Below are 22,738 nucleotides of genomic sequence, written 5' to 3'. Positions count from 1 at the left end.
TTCAGTATTTGAGGAGTTGTGAATGGTACTGAATATTTCCCAATCACTAGTAAACATCCCCACTTCCCATCTTTTGACAGGGGTGTTGTTGGGTCCATTGTTGAAGCAGCTGAAGATGATTAGGCTTTGGGCACTACCTGAGGAACTCCTACAAGAGTACGCTGGGGTTGAGATGATTGGCCTCCAGCAAGCATAACCATCTTCCTTTGTGCTAAGCATGACTTCAACCAGTGGAGAGTTTTCCTTCTGATTCCCATTGACTCCAGTTTTGCTAGAGCTCCTTGATGCCACTCTCGCTCAAATGCCACCTTGATGTCCAGGGCAGTCACTCTCATTTCACCTTTGGAATTCAGCTCTTCTGTCCATGTTTGGGCCAAGGCTGCAATGAGGTCAGGAGCCAGGTGCCCCAGGCAGAACCCAAGCTGAGCATCAGTGAGCAGATTATTGCTGATTTAAGTGCTGCTTGATAGCACTGTCAATGATACCTTCCATCAATTTGCTGATGATAGAGAGTAGACTAATGCGGCAGTAATTGGCCAGATTGAATTTATCTTGCTTTTTGTGGACGTGACATATCTGGACAATTCTTTCACATTGGTGGGTAGGTGCCAATGTTGTAGCTGTACTGAAAAAGCATGGCTAGTTCTGGAGCACAAATGCCTTCGGTGCTGCAATCAGGATATTGTCAGGGCCCAAAGACTTTGCAGTATCCAGTGCTTTCAGCCATTTCTTGACATCACATGGAGTGAATCGAATTGGCTGAAGACTGGCATTTGTGATGCTGGGGACCTCATGAGGAGGCTGAGATGGATTCTCCCCATGGCACTCCTGGCTGAAGATTGTTGTAAATGCTTCAGTCTTGTCTTTCGTATTGACATGTTGGGGTCCCCCATCTTTGAGAATGGGAATGTTTGTGGAGCCACCTCCTCTCGCCAGGTTTTTAATTGTCTACCGCTGTTCACAACTGTGGCAGGACTGCAGAGCTTAGATCATCTCCGTTGTTTGTGGGATCTATTGCATGCTGCTTCTGTAGTTTGGCATGCCAGTAGTCCTGCATTGTCGCTTCACCAGGTTGACACCTCATTTTTAGGTATGCCTAGTTCCATTCATGGCATGCTTTGATGCACTTCTCATTGAATCCTAACGAGGTTTAACAGGGAGTAGATTTCCCTTTTCCCTTCCCTGGGAAAACTACATTGCACAGAAGCTGGGCAGAGGAAAAAAAATTGATGTATTGTCAAATTTCCATCTACATTGTGTCTCACTAGGATTTCCTGGGTCTTCCCAACCACAGGCATGCCCAGTATAGCCATTTTATTGAGTTATTCCCAACTTTCCACCCCCTCTGATGGTTCTGACTAATGGGAAGCCAAAGTAAGATCTGGTGGAGTGGCCTACTCCTGCCAGGGCAGCTGTCAGTTGACGAGTCTGGGATGGTCCTGAGGCAGACAAAAGATGGGCAGGCAATTTACAAGCTGTTTTATTCTCCCCTACAAACCGCCCACCCCTCCCCCGACCCCTGCAATTCCAAGATAATTTGATGTACTCAGGGCCTTTTCGTTGCTGATTGCCAACAGCAGTTAGAAGGCGTTCCGTACATACTTATTGAATTCCCAGCTGATTGAAGGCTTAAAAAGTATTTAACTCATAAGTTAGGCCACATCACTCTGAAATCGTCATCTTTCCATACAGGTATTTTAGTAATTACAATTCAGTTTATCTGGAATTTTCTGCATGCTGGATAGTGTTAACAGGATCCAAGCCGGTTGGTGAAGCCAAAACCAAGACACAGAGCTTTTCTTTATTGAGAGAGTTTATTGACTTGTTCGGTCTCACAGCTCTGCTCCTGCACAACCCAGTGTCCCAGCTATTGTCTATTTTTATGTGCTGAAAGACAATTAATACCCACCAACAGTATGATTGACATGACATTAACAAATCTTAACAATGTGTTTGACAAGACATTAACAGAACCAAGTAGAGTCTACATCACCAGATTCACTTTAATGTTTTTTTCTTCTCTTTTACAGATGAGATTTCCCCAGGAAATGTTTGGGACTCCAAAAATCGGGGTGTAAATGGAACGCAGAAAGGGCAGATTGTTTGGCGGATTGAACCCGGGTCATACTTTATGGAGGGTATGGACAAATCATTTCACATCATGTGGCATTAAAACAAATTGGTGAAAGACAACAACTTGCATATATATGGTGTCTTTAAGATTGTATAACATCCCAAGGCACTTCACAGAAACATAAGCATAGAAAATTTGACAGTGGCCTAGTGAAGGAGATGTAGAATAGGTGACAAAAAGGTTGGTCAGAGAGATAGGTTTTAATGAGTGTCTTAAAGGGGAAGAAAGAAATAGAGAGGCAGAACTGGCAGTGTACCCTTTCACACTGTTGGTGTCTTTTGCTAAAGGTGAATTTTCATATATGGCTATGGCAAGAATCTTTGGGTCAGAAAGTGGGGGCGGGCCTGCTCTGTCACATGAGGGGACATGTCTTCAAAATGTTTTTCCTTTCTTTAAACTTTTAAAAAATCAAACTAATCCCCATAGGCAGCTCTGAGGCCCCGACTCAGCCTACTCACCCCGCCTGCACAGGGAGCGCTCAGTGCTCCCAGGTGCCTGTCAAGCTGGACGTGCCTTAATTGGCCCACTCACGTAAAATGGCGGCGTGTAGCCGATCGCTGGCGATGATTGGCTGCGCGCCTGCCCATGCCCACTCTGGCTCAACCCCCCCTGACGGGGAGAAAATTATCCCCAGCACTAAAATTTCCTAGATGGGTAATCAATTCACTGTTCTTTGTATCTGAGGAATACCAATAAATGTGCTAACTTTTTGCTTTTTTAATAGGCTGTTTACCTGCCAGTTTGTCACAAAAATTGACAAAGTCACAGTTTGTTCAGACTTAGCTGCATGTCCAGTTGGCAGGAGGGGAGGCTTGTGCTTTTAACCTCTACAAATAGTGCAATGAAGGTAGCCATAAAATACAAATCTTTCAGGCTCTCCTCAAGCAGCTTTCCTGAATGATTCTTTTATTGTAAAACTGATATTACCTGAGCTCTTGATTCCAGGGCATACCCAAGGAATGGTGTTGGTGGTGTCTAGGACATTGTAAGGTACGATTTGATGAGTGTGACTATGTCAGGCTTTTTCTAGACTAGTATGTGGGACAGCTCTCCCAATTTTGGCACAAGCCACCAGATGTTAATAAGGAGGACTTTGCAGGGTCAAAGGCTGGGTGTGCCAATGCTGATTTCGATGCAAAGGTCAATGCTGGGTGCCCCATCCAGTTTTGTTCGTTATGGACTTTTCTCTTGCAGTTTGATACAACTGAGTGGGTTGCTAGGTCATTTTAGAGGACATTGAAGAGTCAACCACATTGCTGTGGGTCTGGAGTCACATGTAGGCCAGACCAGATAAGGACAGCAGAATTCCTTCCTTAAAGGACATTAGTGAACCAGATGGGTTTTTCAACATTCGACAATTGTTTCATGGTCACCATTATGGAGCCTAGCTTTCAATTCCAAATTTACATTAAATTCCACCAGCTGTCGTGGTGGGATTTGAGCTCCTGTCCCGAGAGCATTAGCTTGGGCCTCTGGATTGCCAGACCAGTGTCATTACAAATGTGCCACCACCTCCCTTGCTTACTACCGTCTTTATATCCTACAGACTTTCTGGGGTGTTTTTCAATGATGTGAGAGGATCTACTCCTTAAGTCACTGCCATGTTTCTGTTGCTCTTGTTACAGTAAATAGATTTAAGGAGGAGGTTTTTAAACAAAGATGCATTAATAGAATTTTTTAAATGTGTAAAGAACACACAGTATCCTTTATTATTATATAAAATGGGTCTTTATCAAGTTGAAGATGTAATATCTTGGAGCAAAATATGGAGCTTTTGTACAGGTTTATGTTATTCTTTTTACAGCACGATCCTTAGGAGCCGAATGTTTCATATTTGATAACTTGGTACCTTCCTACCCTGCATGAGTTCCTCAGGGTAATGTCCTAGTTCCAACCACCTTCAGCTGCTTCATCAGTTATCCTCCATTATAAGGTCAGAAGTGGGAATGGTCGCTGATGAATGCACAGTGCTCAGTACTGCTTGAAACTCCTCAGATCTTTGTCCACTTGCAGTAAGTCCTGGACAACCTTCAAACTTGGGCTGAAAAGTGGCAAGTAACATTCGTGCCACTAAAGGGCCAGGCAATGACCATCTTTTTAAAAATTTTTAATTAAAAAAAAATTCATTCATGGGATGTGGGCGTCATGGACTAGGCCAGCATTTTTTACCCCTTCCCTAACTTCCCTTGTGAGGGTGGTGATGAACTGCCTTCTTGAACCATGTGGCGTAGGTACACCCATAGTGCTGTTAGGGAGGGAGTTCCAGGATTTTGACCCAGCGACAGTGAAGGAACAGCAATATATTTTAAAGTTAGAATGGTGAATGGCTTGGAGGGGAACTTCCAGGTGGTGGTGTTCCCATACATCAGCTGCCCTTGTCCTTCTCGATGCTAGAGGTTGCGGGTCTGAAAGGTGCTGTTTAAGGAGCCTTAATGAGTTCCTGCAGTGCATCTTGTAGATGATACACACTGTTGCCACTGTGTATCGGTGGTGGAGGGAGTGAATGTTTGTGGATGGGGTGACAATCAGGCAAGCTACTTTGTCCTGGATGGTGTCAAGCTTGTTGAGTGTTGCCAGAGCTGCACTCATCCAGACAAGTGGGGAGTATTCCATCACACTCCTGACTTGTGCCTTGCAGATGGTGGACAGGCTTTGAGGAGTCAGGAGGTGAGTTCCTTACTGCAGGATTCCTAGCCTCTGACCAGCTCTTGTAGCCACAGTTTTTATATGGTTAGTCCAGTTCAGTTTCTGGCTAATGGTAACCCTCTCAAGGATGTTGATGGTGGGGGATTCAGCGATGGTAATGCTATGAATTTCAAGGGACGATGATTAGATTCTCTCTTGTTGGTACTTGTGTGGCGCGAATGTTACTTGCCATTTGTCAGCCTAAGCCTGGATATTATCCGTGTCTTGTTGCATTTGGACATGGTATTTGAGGAGTTGCGAATGGTGCTGAACATTGTGCAGTCATCAGCAAACATCCCCACTTCTGACCTTATGATGGAAGTAAGGTCAGAATTTGTGAAGCAGCTGAAGATGGTTGGGCCTAGGATATTTCCAATGAGAGAGAATCCAAGCATCTCCCCTTGACAGTCAATGGCATTACCATTGCTGAATCCCCCATGATCAACATCCTGGGATGTCACTACTTACCAGAAATTTAACTGGACCAGTCATATAAATACTCTGGCTAAGAAAACGCAGGTCAGAGGCTGGGAATTCTGTGGAGAGTAATTCATCTCCTGACTCCCAAAAGTCTGTCCACCATCCACAAGGCACAAGTCAGGAGCTGATGGATTACTTTCCACTCGCCTGGATGAATGCAGTTCAAACAACACACAAGAAGCTGGACACCATTCAGGATAAATCAGCCTCAGCCCCCTTGATTGGCACTGCATCCACTATCTTAAACGTTCACTCCCTCTACCATCAGTGCACATTGCCAGCAGGATGTATCATCTACAGGATGCACTGCAGCAATTCAGCAAGGTTCCTTTGACAGCACCTTCCAAACTCATGACTTCTACCACCTAGAAGAACAAGGATAGCAGGTGCTTTGGAACACCATCACCTGCAAGTTCCCCTCCAAGTTACACACACCATCTTGACTTGAAACTTTAGCACTGCTCCTTCACTGTCACTGGGTCAAAATCCTGAAAATCCTCCCTTCACAGCACTGTGGGTGTACTTACACCACATGGACTGCAATTGTTCAAGAAGGCGGCTCACCAGCACCTTCTTGAGGACAATTAGGGGTAAGCTATCAATGCTGACCTTGATAGCGATGCCCACATCGCCGGAATGCTTACAAACTTTTTTTTACAGTTTAAAATGGAATATGAACAAAAATTAGCAGTCCTGATATAGAAACCGCATAAAGTTAGTTGAGTTTCATTTCTTGCTCCCTCACTACTCTGGCTGCACAGATCTATAAGACCCTTTTGGAATCTGTACAAAATTGTTAATTTTTGTGCTGTTGCTAGGACACAAGGAACTGATACTTCAGCAACACATTTTTCCTCCATGATTTGTTTCCCTGGTCATGTATTTCCTTTGACTGAAAGGCCTCATAAGCCTGTTTCTGCCTGTACTACTCTGAACCTGTTGGTAGGCAGCCTGCTAGTCAGGATCAGTGGATCATGTGGCGGTCTATATTCAGGACCTTCTCTTAGGAGCATGGCTGAGCTCAACGAGGGACAGAACTTGCATATATCCTACTTTTGTGGTGAACTAGGGAAAAAACAGTTTTCAGCTTTAGCTGAAGTACAGAATATCATATGTTAGGGCTGGATTTTTAGGCCCCACAGAGGTGAGAATGGGCGCAGCCTGTCACCAGCAAGTAACATTAGGCTGGGGCTAGTGGCCCTGGAATCCATTTGGCCCATTAGTAATGATAATAAGGTCATTGAGAGCGGTGTTCAGATTTTGGCAGTGGCACAAGGACTACATACTGGGTCTGGGGCTATTGCCACTGGACCTGAAATCTGAGAGTTGTGCTTCCATTGCCAGCTGCTGCTTTTCTTGTGCTCAGCTGGCCTGCCAAATGTGTTTGGAAGTTTGCCCATTCTCTTATGTCCCTTTGAAGCCAGCAGGGTGCCAATCCCTGCGCTGTACAAATGCTTCCTAACCACTCTCTCCACAACTGTGTGCCAATGGCCGAGTCCCTCTCTGCATTATTTTCTCCATTTCATGGGGCCCAACTTATTCTCTGGATGACCATGAGTAGCTACCTCCTTGCGTCTCTCTTGCCCTGGTGGACCTAAAATTTGAGCCCTAAGACTCAAAAATTTGGTATTCTGTATTTTCAATAATGTATTTGGGACAAGGCTGGAAATTACTTTTGCCCCAGTTCAACATGAGAGTAGGATATGTGGAGGCTCTGGCCCCTCATACTGAGCACAGCCATGTTTCTAAGGGAAGGTACTGAGTAAAGTGCCATATGATCCACTCAGCATTATTTAGAAGCTGCCTAGCAACAGGGCTCAGAGTAATACAGGCAGAAACAGGTTTATATGGCCTTTCAGTTGTAGGAACTACATGCCCAGGGACACACATCATGTTGGAAAAATGATTTGTAGAAGTATCAAACCCTTGTCTCTCAGCACCTGGAAAAAGATTAGCAATTTTGCAAGGTTTCAAAAAGGGTCTATTTATACATGCAGCCATCGATAGTGAGAACATAAGAAATGAAACCCAACTAACTTTATACAATTCCTATATCAGGTCTCCTAACCTTTGTTCACATTCCATTATATACTTCAAAAAATGTTTTTATATGTTGGAGTGTGAGCATTGCTGGGAAGGCCAGCATTTATTGCCTATCCCTAACTGCCCTTGAGAAAATGGTGGTGAACTGAATTCTTGAACCGCTGCAGTCCATCTGTTGTAGGTACACCAGTGCTGTTAGGGAGGGAGTTCCAGGATTTTGACCCAGCACGACTGAAGGAAAGGTGATATAGTTCCGAGTCAGGATGGTGTGTGGCTTGGAGGAAAACTTGTGGGTGGTATTCCCATGTGTCTGCTGCCCTATTCTTCCAGGAGGTAGAGATCATGATTTTGGAAGATGCTTTTGAAGGAGCCTTGATGAGTTGCTGCAGGGCAGTTAGGGAATGTAGTGAATGCTCTGTGTGGCCGAGTTGGTCATGTTCATTTGAAGGTGGGATATGGGGTCAGGAGGTGGGTGGAAGAGCTGTTCCTTAGGGAGGTCCATGGAGGGTCAGGCACGGGTGGCTCAATGCTCTTCTTTGTCCCACAAAAATTCCTTAAAAATCTACTTGACCTGCATTTGCGGTGGGTTTTAAGGATCACTGGTTCGGGCACTCTGCAACAAGGACCACTCCACTCATCGGTAGTTGAAAATTGCATCTGCATCATATTGATGTCTTCTGACCTCAGTATACATTATATAATAAGGCTCTCACATCCAAAAGCCCAAATTAAAATGGCTGTGTGTGGAGTGATGACAATAGTGGGGTAGTAAGTTGTAATTCTGATTTTGATGGCACCACTATACTGTTCACGCCTGAACATTGGATGAAAATAGAGACTGTAAAACTCTGGAATGACATCGAGGGTATGAGCTAAGCATGCACAATAGTCTGCTATCATTCAGAGGTAGGATCTGCAGTGTGTGGGGAGGGGAGCTAAGTGAGTATTCACCATACTGAAAACGGTCTAAACTTCATTTGCTAAATAAACGTTGATAGTTTATTGTTTACCTGTGTGTTTTTTCATACATTGCACGTACAACCAATGGCTACCAAGCTTATTGTATGTTTTTTCCACCAGTAAAAAACTAGTTTGATTTGACCTTAACAGAACCTGCACCTTTGAGCATTTGATTAACATAAGAGTCTGCTCTGCTTTCATGTGAAGTGAGGCATCTCTTCTTCCATGCAGTGTAAGAATTACTGTTGAATCTTTACAAAGTCTGAATGGATAAATTGAGAAGCTATTATATGTATCTGAGACCCCTGCAAAAATATTGTTAAAGGTCAAGCCAGGAAGTCTACAGAAAATTGGGTGATAAAAAGAAAAACCAAGAGTGCTGAAAATACACAACAGGTCTGACATCTGAAAGTAGAAAGGACTGGTTACTATTCAGTTTGTGATCATTTGTCAGAATATTGTGATTATTTACAATATTACACAAAAATAAAAGCATAACTATATATAATTTAAAAATGTATATTATTCGTCCATCTTCAGTTGCTTCATAGAATCACACAGCAAGTGGGCCTTTGTTGCATGGTTAATACGAACATATGAACATACAAATTAGGAGCAGGGATAAACCACTCAGCCCCTCGGGCCTGCTCTGCCATTCAATAAGATCATACCTGATCTGAATGTAACTTTAACCCCACATTCCTGCCTACCCTTCCAATAACCTTTCATCCCCTTGTTAATCTATCTAGCTGTGCCTTAAAAATATTCGAAGACTCTGCTTCCGCCGCCTTTTGAGGAAGAGTTCCAAAGACTTTCAACCCTCTGAGAGAAAAAAATTTCTCCTCATTTCTGTCTTAAATGAGCAACCCCTTATTTTTAAACAGTGACCCCTGGTTTTAGATTCTCCCACAAGAGGAAACATCCTCTCCACATCCATCCTGTCAAGACCCCTGAGGATCTTAAAGGTTACAATTAAGTCGTCTTTTACTCTTTTAAATTCCAGTGGAAAGAAGCCTAACCTGTCCAGCCTTTCCTCGTGGGACATCCCACCCATTCCTGGTATTTGTATAGTAAACCTTCTCTGGATTGCTTCCAATGCATTTACACCTTTCTTTAAATTAGGAGGCTAGTACTGTACACAATACTCCAGATGTAGTCTCACCAATGCCCTGTACAACTGAAGCATAACCTCCCTGCTTTTGTATTCAATTCTGCTCACAATAAATGATAATGTTCTATTAGCTTTCCTAATTACTGCTGTATCTGCATACTAACCTGTTGTGATTCATGAACTAGGACACCCAGATCCCTCTGAATCTCAGAGCTCCACAATTTCTCACCATTTAGATAATAAGCTTCTTTTTATTCTTCCTGCCAAAACAAATGACTTCACATTTTCCCACATTGTACTCCATTTGCTAGATCTTTTCCCACCCACTTAACCTACTGATGTTACTTTGTAGTTTCCTTTTGTCCTCTTCACAATTTACTTTCCTACCTATCTTTGTGTTGTCAGTACATTTAGCAACCATTCCTTCGGTCCCTTCATTCAAGTCATTTATGTAAATTGTAAAAAGTTGAGGCCCCAGCACTGATCCCTGTGGCACACCACTGGTCACATCCTGCCAAACAGAAAAAGACCCATTTATGCCAGATCTCTGCTTCCTGTTAGCTAGCCAATCTTCTATTCATGCCAATATGTTACCCCCTACACCATGAGTTTTTATTCTCTGCAATAACCTTAATCCCTAATTGGGGAAATTTTCTAACTTTGTGCTCCCAGTTGGAATACTCCTGAAGGCAAATATTGGAAAGCTGGGCATAGACTGCATATGAAATTAAGATAATTTAAATTTATGATTGGATAAATCACGCTCTGTTTACACCTCAACTGCTGTCTTGTGCTTCTGGTGGCTAAGGCCTGAGACAATGGCCTGAATTTTCACTCCTGGTTTGGCTTTAAACCTTTACCCTTACCCTACCATCCCAAATCGCCGAGTATCCACTATGGGCACACCTCGGGATCCATGCAGAGATTAAATAAAGTTCTTCAGTGTCTCTTGACTAAATCAGGATTTCAAAAAAATACACACTCATTGATAAAAACTCATTCATTACATTTAACTTCTTTTAATCCCTTATAAAAACAAGCATTGGATTCATCGTCCCATTTCAAAGTGCTTATAACTACTTGGATCTGTCAATCAAACTGTGAACTTTTACATTTGAAACTGCCTCCGTGAACCATGGATGTGCAACTTAGAACCTACCCCCATTCCCCTCCCAGCAAAAATGGTAAAAAATGACTGGTACCATGTTTGGGTGGGATGGGTGGGTGGGTGGTGGGGGACTTCTGGGCCTCTGCTGCCATTTTCATAACGATGGAGAGGCTCGCCACCTTTACAGCAATTCAGGCCAAGCAATGTAAAATACCCTTAAGATGAAAAATTAATACTCTCGTTGATATCCCTAAACAAGATTTAGGCAGACTGCAAGAATTGACCAAGACATCAGTAAGGAGAGTTGTACCCAGCTTACAGAAAAACTAGAACTTGTCAATATACAGTAGTAATGATCAGCAGCTCTGCCCACCCATTTACCGTGTTTCAGTTTTAGTATTGGATGCCTTTAAGTTTGTTATTTTGTTTAAGTGATTGCATTATATATTGAACACCATTATCAAAACTTGCAATACAGATTCTAGAAACTATTTTCAATTACTATTTTTTGTAGTTATCTTCCAAAACTCATCTATGTTTTTCTCTCCTCAGCTGAAACTAAAATCTGCTTTAAATACTATCACGGTGTAAGTGGAGCACTGCGAGCCACCACCCCATGCATTACAGTAAAAAATCCAGCTACTATGGTAAGTACAATTGTTAAAGCAAAATCCTGCAGATGCTGAAAATCTGAAATAAAAACTGTGTGTGGTGGAAATGCTCAGCCAATCTGGCATCACCTGTGGAGAGAGAAAGAGAATTAGCATTGAGAGTCAAATATGAACTATTCTTCAGAATTTCAGTTCAAAGTCAAGGAAATGGCCATGAATGAATGGAAACAAATAGTCAGAGATTGAGAGGAAAGGAAGTTAGAGTACTTGGAAGATGCACGCTGTTATTAATGTGTAGGTTTTTCAGCAATTTACCTTTTGGCAACATCATCAGAAAACATAGCATCAGTTCCCACTTGCATGCATACAGCTTTTTGTTATATTTGACCTTGAGATGAGTTTTTGACCGCATTTTCATACCATCACTAAGATCGCTCCTTTCCACTCCTGTAATATTGCCTGACTTCTCCACCCTGCCTCAGCCATCAACTGCAGAAGCCCTCATCCAAGCCTTTGTTGCCTTGAGCTCTCCTAGCTGACCATGCTACATATGCTTATGCTCATAAAAACTCTGCTGCCCATATCCTAACTCGCATTCATCCATCACCCATGTACTTGTTGACTTATAATGGATCCTTGTCCAATAACATGTCAACTTTAAAATTCTTATCTTTGTTTTCAAATCCGTCCAATACCTTGTCCCTCCCTATCTCTGTAATCCCTCCAGGCCTTCAAGATCTCAGCGCTCCTCTAATCCTGAGCCTCCTGATTTTAATCACTTCACCATTGACAGCCATGCCTTCACTTCCTAGGCCCTAAACCCTGGAACTCCCTCCTTAAACTTCTCCACCTTGCTACCTCTCTTTCTCCCTTTAAGATACTGCTTGAAATGTAAATCTTTGACAAAGGTTTTGTTCACTTGCTGTGGACTTGACTATTCCAAAACACTCCTAACTGTCCTCCATTGTTCCACCCTTTCTTAACCAGAAAGTGAACAATTATGAGTGTGGATTCTCATTGTCTTATGAGATTTGAAAATGTCAATTTTAAATTTTAAAATATTTTTTCTTTACCTACGCTTTTTATCCCTGTTATCTCCCTCTCAACCCTAGCTTTTTCCCCACGCTCTCTTTCTCTTCCTATAACTGAGTTGACATTGAATTCATCCTCGCCTTCCTTTCCATCATTCCTCTGTTTATTCATCAATCTTTAAAATTTATTGGTTAATAAGATGGTCTGTTTTGTATTTCACTAAGGTCCCGTTTGTCCTCCCTGTGCTGTTATCAACTTGCACTTCTAACACCTTTGTGGGGAAAAAAGTCTTAAAGCCTAAATTTTTCAGTTGTAAATCTGACACACAGGGAATGCCGTGAGGTGCCCTGCTCCAACAAAATTTAGCTCAGTGGTTCAGTTGTGATGGGATGATGGTATAGGGGCAGGGATTTTGGGGAAAATGGTTGATGCAGTGAGTAGATGTAATGACCAGTAAAAGTCTCCTGTGTCAGATTGGGCAAATGTTTCTTGCATCCTTCAAGAGGTTGTCCTCTGCCAGCTTTACATGCTGCTGATGGTAGCCTACATGGTTGCCCTCCTGCCTTTGATCCTTGCAAAGAATGCCTCATTGTAAAGCAGAGTTGTACAGTATTCCAGGTGACTTTCACTCAATGATGTTGGAGAATTCCCAGACCAATCCAGGCACCTGGCGTGCCTTCAAATTCTGTGATGATTATCATGGTAGAATGGGTCTTATTGATAAAGCCTTCCTGCTTGGCTGCATTCTCCATTTGCCCTGCCAAGCCTGTATGGTGGTGGTGTGGCCTCTTATCACCAGATCTCAAATTGTCTTGACACCTACTCCTCTGGAAATGTCGTCTCCTTTGAGCATCCCACCTTGTTTCACTCCTCCCACCTCTCTTTTAAATTCATTGTTCTCTGTTCTCCTAAGTACAGTAAAGATTTTATCACGAGATTTCTTCACTGCTTTCTTCCCTCACCCTGTGCATTAAATGACTTCTCATCTTTGGTGATTTGAACCCCCATCTCAACTCCTCTGAGCTCAGGGTCCTATACCTCTCCCTGCATGTAAACTTCCCAATAAATATTCATGACCAGCACTTTGAAATTGTCATTTCATGTGGTCTTGCTAGTCTCATCATATCAATTACAGGTCAGGCCATCCCTGATCACTTCCTTGTATCACTCACCAGCCACATCCCCCTTCCACACCCCAACCCTACCTCCTTCTGTATCTTCCCCTGGAAAAAGGCTATCCCCCAATTCACTTTCAGTGCACTTTCAGAATTTCAGGGGGCCTTTGGCCCTCCATTTCCAACAATGTTTCTGCAGTTGCTGATTTGATCAACTGCACCCTCAACTCCAATTTTGAGTCCCTAGTCAACAATGAAACCATTTCTTCTTCAGTACAGCCCTCATTTCCACTCCCTTAAGTCCAAGGGACGGACACTTGAAAGGATATGACAGCTAACTGGTTTAGCCATCCACTGCCAAATGTGGCTGGAACATTTAAAACAATATTGGGTCCTGTTCTCATCTGCTAAAACTGCTGAAAAGTCCAAGATCATCCTGGAATGCAAAGATAACCCCCCAGCTTACTCCTTGTACTGCAAAACTTCTTAAACACCTCTCCCCTGTTCCATCCACCTTCACCTCCAACAATATGTGTGAAGAGCTCCTGGGCTTCTTTGTCACTAAGATCAAGACTACCCAGTCAGCTGTCTCTGTCATGTCCCTCCCTTCAACTAACCCACCTGGCCAAGCTTCCTATAATGCTCCCCACTTCCTAAGCTCTGAACTCATATCTTTCTTTAGTTTCTCGCCTATATTCTTTCAAGCCCACTCTGAGCTCAACTTGCCCATGAGATGCACTTTCAGTTCCCTTGATCTTGTTCTTACTAAACTGTTCATTGCTTGTGTCAGTGGTGTCTCATTTGGTAGCACTCTCGTCTCTAACTTGTAAGGTTCTGGGTTCAAGTCCCACTCCAGGACTTGAGCACAAAAATCAAGGCTGACACTCCAGTGTGACTGAGGGAGTGCTGCACTCTGAATGCTGTTGGAGGTGCCATCATTTGGATGAGACGTTAAACCGAGGCTCCATCTGCCTGTGCTGGTGGACGTAAAAGGCCTCATGGCACTACATAAAGAGCAGGAGATTTATCCCTGGTATCCTCAAACATCACCAAAAATAAAGATTATCTGGTCACTATCACATTAGTGTTTGTGGGAGTTTGCCGTGTGCAAAATTGGCTGCCATGTTTCCTTATTACATCAGTGACTACACTTCAAAAGTACTTCAATGGCTGTAAAGTGCTTTGTAAAGTGAGATGTTCAGTGGTTGTGAAAAGAGCTATATAGGTGCAAGTCTTTTCTTCTTTCTTTATCCGTTTTTCTTTCTCCATGTTAGCTAATATAGTAAACAGTTCTCTTTCGTCAGGTGTTGTCCCTCTCTTGTTTAAATCTGCCTCCAGCACACGTTCCCTCAAAGAACCAACTCTTGACCCCACTACTCTTTTAAACTACTGCCCCACCTCCAACTTCCCTTTCCTCTCTAAAGACCTTGAACGTGCTGTTGCCTCCCAAATTTCTTTTCACCTTTACTGGAACTCCATGTTTGAATCCCTCTAGTCAGGTTTCTGTCCCTGCCACAGTACAAAAAGGCTCATTTCAAAGTCATCAATGATCACACAATTCTCCTCCAATGCCTCTCTACTGTCATCCAACCAGTTGGGGTTGCACTCAGCTGGTCCCATTTCTACCCATCTAATTATAACCAGAGCTTGTTTTCCTATTTGTGCAGTTACCTCTGGTGTGCCCCTAAGGTTCTATCCTTGGCCCCTCCTACTTCTCATGTGCATACTGTCTCTCAGTGACCTCATCTGAAAGCACAGCATTAGTTTTCACATGTACGTTGACAACATCCAACACTGCCTCACCACCACCTCTCTTGACTCTTTACTGTTGTTAAATTATCAGACAGTTTATCTGACATCCAGTGCTGGATGAGCGGAAATTTCCTCTAATTAAATAGTGGGAAGATTGAAGCCATTGTTTTCAGTTCCTGCTCCAAACTCAGTTCCCTAACTGCTGACTCCATTCCTTTCCCTGGTAACAGCCTGAGATTAAGTCATTCCGTTTGCAACCTTGTTGTCACATTTGACCTTAAGATGAGCTTCTGACCTCAAATTTGTGCCATCATTAAAATCACCTATTTTTACCTCCATAACATTGCCCGCCTTCGCCCCTGTCTCAGCTTATCTGTTGCATAAACCTTCATTCTTCAGTTATTACCTCTAGACTTGACTATTCCAATGCACTTCTGGTTGGTCTCCCACATTCTACCCTCTGTAAACTTGAGGTCATCCAAAACTCTACTGCTCATATCTTAACTCACACCAAGTCCTGTTCCCCTCTATCTCCTGTGCTTGCTCACCAACACTGGCTCCTCATCAAGCAACGTCTTGATTTTAAATTCTCATCTTTGTTTTCAAATCCCTCCAAGGCTTCTCCCTCCCCATTTCTGTAATCTCCTCCAGTCCTTCCACCCTTTGAGATACCTGTAATTCTGGCATTTTGTGCTTCCCGATTTTAATGCTCCACTGTTGGTGGCCACATCTTCAGCTGTCCAGGCCCAAGACCCCCCTGCACCCCTCCACCTCTCTACCTTGCTTTCTTCATTCAAAACGTTCCTTAAAACCTATCTCTTTGACCAAGCTTGTGGCTTGGTGTCATACTTTGCTTTGTAATGCTCCTGTGAAGCACTTTGGGAAGTTTTATTACATTATAAATTTGTGTTGTTATAGCAGTACAGAACTGGTGTCCTTAGGAAGTATGCACAAGCCATCAGGGATGGCTATAGTGTCTTTAATTTCTGTTCCAAAGACTTGCCATTTGTTCTGTCTGGTAAAATGGACTGCTGTACAATGAAGACAATATGGCAGCTTCAGTAATCATTTGTCACCAGCACAATTTGACGTTATAGTCGCAAATGAGTGCATTTACGGTCACATGGTTGCAATGCAAGACTCCTTGTACTTTGGGGAACTCTGCCACTCAAGAAAATTGCACTGGCCTGTCATTATTTGGCTAGCTTGAGCAAACTGTGACTTGCTTGACGCACGTGTGCACTGTTCATTGACTAATGCTACTGATATCCTCAATGCCAGCCCTTCGCATAACTACTTAGAGCAAAACTTTGGGATGATGGTGATTTTTGCAGTTACTGACAGTCCTGTTGCTAATGCTGATTCTAGCATTAGATGCGGCTGCTGTATGTGGAATTAATTCATTAATGGATTTGGTTGTGAACCATAGCGTCAGTGAGCATTGATTCTGGGTCATGGGAATACCTTTGTCTCTACATTCTACTTAGGGATACTGGTAGTTTGGGGCTGTATGTGCCCTGTAGTACCTAATCTCCATCTGTTCCTCCTCCTACTCTTGCTGCAAGAAACACAGATGAATTGGGAAACCAATTTGGACCTTTTTGGAATGAACAGATGAAAAAAATGAAAGGCCCATATTAGAAGTTACAGACGTAGAGATTGAAGCAGCTGACAGTAGCAAAATAAAAAGAAGAAAAACAGTTCACAAGCATAAATGTTTCTAATCATTTATATTGTTACAGCACAAAAGAGGGTCATTTGGCTCATTGACCCTGTCCTGGCTCTCTGCCAGTCCCACTCCCCCAGAGTCCTGCAAATCTTTTCTCTTCAGATCATTATCCACTTTTGAAAGTTATGATTGAACCTGTCCCATGGCAGTTTCTTATTTATATTTGCATGCCATGAATACTCATTATAGTAAAACGTTTTGTAATTATGTCCTATCTTCATGATAAAGTCAGTGGTGCCTGACAGCCTTGTAGTACTGGATGCACATTTGCTTAAAGGGGGTGTGCAACATTTGGCTTTGAGTGGTTGTGTCTGGAGTTCGCGGTTTTCATTGTTGAACTCTGCACAGAAGAGGGGGGTAAGGGGATGGCAGTTTGCATGAAGGCTCGGGACCGGCAAAGGTGAGTCAGTGGTGGGGGCGGGGGTGACAGTGATGCAGTGTGGAGTGGGGTCGGGGGTGTAGTGGAGTGTCTTGGGTATTGGTGGGGGGGAGGTGGCGCGGTTCGGAGAGGAGTGGTGAGAACTGTCAATCAAGGCAAGAAAATGAGGGGCCTAAAAGGCAGTGTCAGTACTGTCCAAATATGGGTCCATCTCAGGGTGTTGGTTGGCAGAGCCCTTACAGGGCTTTGAGTTCACCTGTGACACCTCAACTACCCTTGCTGAGAGTGACCTTAGACAATATCCTTTCCAATGCATAGATGGGAAGGTCAGCTGAATCTGCAAGTTCAGCCACATCCCACAGAGTGGCAAGTACAACACTGGACACTAACATGATCCTTCAATAAAGAGTGAACGCAAACACACAGCATCATTTCTTCCACAATAAAGAAATGCCCCTAAATCCCCTGTAACCATCAATGTGTCCCAACCATGACAGGTGCCAGTACATTTAGCCCTCTGACTAAGCTAGTCTCAGCTAATAATTGATGATGAACACATGAATAAAGCGAAACCAATGTAATGTGAATTATTTATAAGCAAAATTTAAATTTAAAAAATATCCATGGCACTTTCATGCTCTCAATAAATCTTAAGTTAATGGCAATGGAGTTGGGCAGGAAAGTTGTGGCCATGATGAAGAGCCTCCCTGTTTGTCCAAGAGGCGATTTCATAACCCACTCATAGTTGCAGCATTGTCAGCTGACGATGGGTTTCACCACTGAGAAGCTTCCCCTGCTGTGTGATCACACATGTCTTCTGTACATGCTGCTGGAAGTTTAAATTTTAACATTTTAATTTTGACTGCAGGGGAAACAGGAAAAAGCAAGAGAGTGGAAGTGGCGTAAACTTATCGGTTTTGCTGTCAGGAACGGGGCACCATGATTAAAATTCCGCCCAACATCTCTTTTTAATTCTGTTATTTATCCAAAGTGAATAGAGTCAAGAGAACTGAATAGATTTGTCGTGGACTGAAGACCGTGTGGAAAATTTTTTGATTAATTTCTTGGAAAAGGTGGTTATTAAGTAATGTTATAAACAGGAAAAGGGAACATAACCTTTTTGTACTGAGCAATGCTGGCAATGAGGTTACAGGGTGTGATTTTATTGCATCCCAACAACACAGGAAGAGAGCTTTGAAATATTAAACATGTAATTTCCTTAAACAGACTTTCTCGTGTGTAAATAGATTTTGTCTTTTAAACTTTCTTTTAAACCTGCATACAAAATTTATGCAATTAATTTTTCCCCTGCAAATAAGGATATCTTTATCATCTGGTTTTGTAAGATTTAAATTTTCGAAACCTTTCATTTTCTAACACTGTTAAATTTTTGCCGTGTAAGATTAATCTTTGAGTTCAGCCAGCCTGAAGGCTACTATTCTATTTTATTGTTCCTATAGACATATGATTAATAGAAGTGAGAAACACATTAAAGTACATGATTAAAGTAGCCCAGTTCAGCAGTTTTGAACTGATTCATAGATAACTAAATATACCTGAACTTTCCCAAATGAAGCTCCTTTCAGTTTTTGTTTAAAATGTATATTTTTACATATAATTGAGTAGAATTTACAGCACAAAAACGTACCATTTGGCCTAATTGATCAATGCTGGTATTGATGCTCCACATACAACTTCTCCCACTCCTCTTCATCTAATTGAGGATTTGCATAGCTGCTTCCATTCAAGCCACTCCTGATGGTTGATGAAGGGTGGCATTGCAAGTTCCCTGAGAAAAGAAAGGCTTGATCTGCAGTGTCCTGGAAAGAAAAGTAATGGATGAGGAAGCAAAACAAAAGTATAAATTTAGTTGTATTAGTGAGGAAAAGGAGGATCAAAGCCCTGTTAGAAATCCTGGTTAGAATGAGGAGATGCCATGGTCTTGTCTACACCCCAAGTGCTGGTCATTTATTGCGGGAATAGTTTTATGTTATCCCTGCAATTAAGATTATGGCCTGAATTTCATGCTTGGCGTGAGTGCCAAGTTGGCAGGCCCGGAAGCAGATGCTTCTGCCAGCCGGCATGAAACATGGACTGAGAAAGCCTCTGCGTTGCCGAAGGGGATGGGAAGAGGGCAGATGCTGACAAAAGCAAGGGTGCGAGCGGGCACTTCTAGCGAGCTCCCTGAAGGCAGACGGCTGCTGTGGAGCTGCCTCAGGGAGCTGCAGACCGGTACAGATTAAATGACAAGAAAAAGTGCACTGAACTGTGTCCGTGCAACACATTCAAGCACCTGACAGCAGAATTCAAAAAAACATCAGTCCCCCAGATATCATTTTTTATTATATTTCACCCCGGACATTTCATCCCACCCTTGGATAAGGTTTCATTAAAAACAGGCTGCCCACCTGCCCATTTTGCCCATGCGACGAGCGTGAAATTGTATGGGCAATGTGAAATGGTGGACAATAGCGTATTTAATGGCCTTAATTAGCCCTTTAATTGTTGGCGGGTGCGACCTCAATATTGCTCGTGTACGCGATGACATCAGGACACATGCTTGATGTCATTTTGCGCAATTTCACATGTGTTTGGGTGAGGCGCACGCCTGCCTGATCAACATAAAATTCTGGTCTATGTATCATATTTAGTGGTGTTAAAGTATGTAAAAATCAGGTTTTTTTTCTAATGATTGAGTCAAAAAATGATCCAAGCTCCATGGCAGGCATTGGAGAATCAAATAGCACAGATGGACTAGACTTCAGGGTGCCATGAATATATGTATTTTGGACCCCTCAAATCAGAGCCTAGCCCTCAATAAATCTGAATTCTTATAAATAGTTTTTCTAACCAAATAAATGACAGTGACTTCAAAATTCTCTTGTGTGATTGAAATATCTTTTCTCACTGACCTTCCTGTTAATTAGAAGTAGTAACTATTGCATGAAGCAAGATAAATCTCCTCCCGCCTGGTGGTTTAACTATAATATCTACATAAAGAGTTAGAGCATTCAATGACTCCTACTCTTTCCCAAAAAACAGTTCGTCTTATGTGACTTTATATTTAACTCTATGTTTTGTAAAAAAAGCAATTGTCATAAATATTAACAGGTTTTCTCTTTCTGAATGATAATTATTAATTTAAAGCCTATTTGTTAAGAGAAACCTCTGAATAGTGAAACGTATTTGTTTCAGTGTTGGGGAAAAGACATTTTATTTTTGTCAGTCCACTGAGATTGAGAGTATCCATCATCCATCTGATTGGAAGTCTCCTGATGGTTGTTTACTGTTGCCATAAAGCAGGTCATTCTCCTGTATATGAATATTCACAAGAAAGGCCCTCGCTACTTACAAAGTAATGACTAGCAGTCAGAGTGAACATGAGTTCACTATAATTTTACAATAGCCAATATTTTGGATACCCTTATTTAAAACAATGACTTTGAAAAACAACTCTGCAATGCAAACTTACTTTTGTGGCAATTCAAAATATTGCTATTAGTAAAATGGAGGCAGGAAACAGCCTAAATCAAAATATTAGCCATTTTTAGATTTTTGACAAAAACAAGCATCAGTGACTATCTAGGAAAAGTGAGATAATGTGTGATTGTTTTACATTCATGTTAAAACAAAAACAGCAGCCATGGACCCATTTACCAGCCAATCATTAGCCAAAATGTTATTTCTTTTACAGGCTGGAGCAGATGAATTAGGAGAAGGTGGATTAGATGGTCAGAACAGCCGAAAACTTGTAAGATTCACATTATCGGGTAAGATGCAGCTTCATTCCAAGGCCAACACTCTGACAATAAAGATCGTTCAGATGTTATTAATGTGTTTTTTAAACATTTTAATTCACTTTTCAAACCACTCTATGAACATTGTATTATTATTGTGTTTACATGGCCAGAGTTTGTAGGACGGTGTTTACAAAGTTGACATAAATCACCATTCTGTCATTGACAGAAGTCAGGCTTTCAGCGAATGTGCAATGTAAATTCACATTACTGTATGTACATTATTCGTAGTTTAAGTTTTTAAGTTTCCACTGTAAAACAAAAATCAGTGTGGTTACACCCAGTTTTTGATCAAATTATTTTCTGGTCACATTTCATGGTCCTCCCTGACCATGAACCAACTGTGCAAGAGGCATTTGGTGGAACAGACAAAGGGTCACTACGCTGTGTGGTATGCAAGGGAAACCTGGTAGAATACTTCGTAGTTTCCCTCCTGTGCCTCTGCACAACCAGATGGCCAAGATCAGCAGTGCAGGGATCACAGCCCTTGATCCATGTCTCTGTGGTCCAAAATATTCCAACACTACACCATCCTACAATGCTTTGTTTCTTTAAAGTTAAGTATTAGACATGGGTAGTTCCTACATCTGAATTGAAACATACCAACGAAAACATGGTGGGACGAAACATGACAATTCCAGATTAAAATTGAAGATGCTTATAATATGAAGCCAATTTTGTATCCTGACTTAAAAGGTTACTGGGGCTGCCTTCTGAGGTGTGCATCATAACAGTGGGGAGCTGGGCTCATTATAGCTGGGGGTTTGCCACATATTTGGGTTTGCCCAGCTCTTAATATCATTTAAATCATGCTTTTGTCGTTTTGTGCAGGGAGCTAAATATTCCCCAAGAATGGTGCTATCTTCTGGGAGGGGTGCCCTTAAAAGGCTGATGCTCAGAATTGTAGAGAAGTGGCTGCATATGAGAGCAGCAAATGTTCATGCATTCCAGAAACTGAAAAATTTTTCAGACAAATTTTCAGCATTTACAAAGGCAGTATGGAGGGGAAGGGTGGTCAGGGAAGAAGTGACAGTGGAGCTTGAAATGTCAAAAAATCCAGTAGGGAAGAACAAAGCACAGTTTGTGGGCATGTGACAGATCAACATTGCCTCGGACCCTTGTTTGGTGCAGGTGAAGCAGATGTCCTGCTGTGAGCAGTGTTGTCCTCTCCAGGGATAGCAACACAACATCTTGACAGATGGTGGTGGCTGGGCTGGGCTGAAATGTGTATACAATATTTGGAAGACATTGAACGGATGTATTAGAGACAGCACACCTCAAAAAATTGGCAAGTTAATGCAACCTAACACTGCCATGTTACAGATCTGTAGTTGAAGGTACCATGGCATAAAATGTTGCCTGTCGGTCTACCACAAATGCATTTTCCTTCCACCCCACCCCAATCATGCCAAATGCTTACACAGCTTTGTGGTTATGTCAGTGCATTTTATGCATACTTCAGAATGACACACATTGAAGTTGAAATGTATAACTGAAAATCTTGCCACGATCACATCTTGCATGGATTTCACATACAAAGTCATTGTAAAGCAAGCTAGCTGCACGATGCATAGTCGCTTACTGGCATAAAGGTACTTGCCTGTCACTAAGCATGTACTCATTCCACTTGTATCTGAAGACTACTTTTCTGCTTGCAGCAAAAGGTGGCATAAAATTTAAGGGACTAACTGGAAAAAGACACACAAGTCACAGGTCCTGACTCCTTTGGAAGAAACCATTCTTGATCCCCTATCAGAGCACAGAGGAGCAGGTGAAGCAGCTGCCTTTCTGCCAAGCTGTTA

The 22,738-nt window shown here is 42.4% G+C and overlaps 1 protein-coding gene across 6 annotated transcripts in view; it reads left to right on the top strand.

The window, feature by feature from the left end:
* Positions 1 to 22,738, top strand: part of LOC121284917 (E3 ubiquitin-protein ligase HECW2-like) — a 398,529-nt gene that overhangs the window by 204,410 nt on the left and 171,381 nt on the right. For all 6 annotated transcript variants that reach the window (XM_041200816.1, XM_041200817.1, XM_041200818.1 and 3 more), the window contains 3 exons: positions 2,031 to 2,138; positions 11,074 to 11,168; positions 20,834 to 20,909. In XM_041200816.1, coding sequence (XP_041056750.1) covers positions 2,031 to 2,138; positions 11,074 to 11,168; positions 20,834 to 20,909 — 279 coding nt within the window. The remainder of the gene's footprint in view (positions 1 to 2,030; positions 2,139 to 11,073; positions 11,169 to 20,833; positions 20,910 to 22,738) is intronic.

The sequence above is a fragment of the Carcharodon carcharias genome, chromosome 12 (assembly GCF_017639515.1).
Source record: "Carcharodon carcharias isolate sCarCar2 chromosome 12, sCarCar2.pri, whole genome shotgun sequence".
NCBI lineage: Eukaryota > Metazoa > Chordata > Chondrichthyes > Lamniformes > Lamnidae > Carcharodon > Carcharodon carcharias.
Note: the sequence above shows the minus strand (reverse complement) of the source record. Positions and strands in the feature narration are given on the sequence as shown.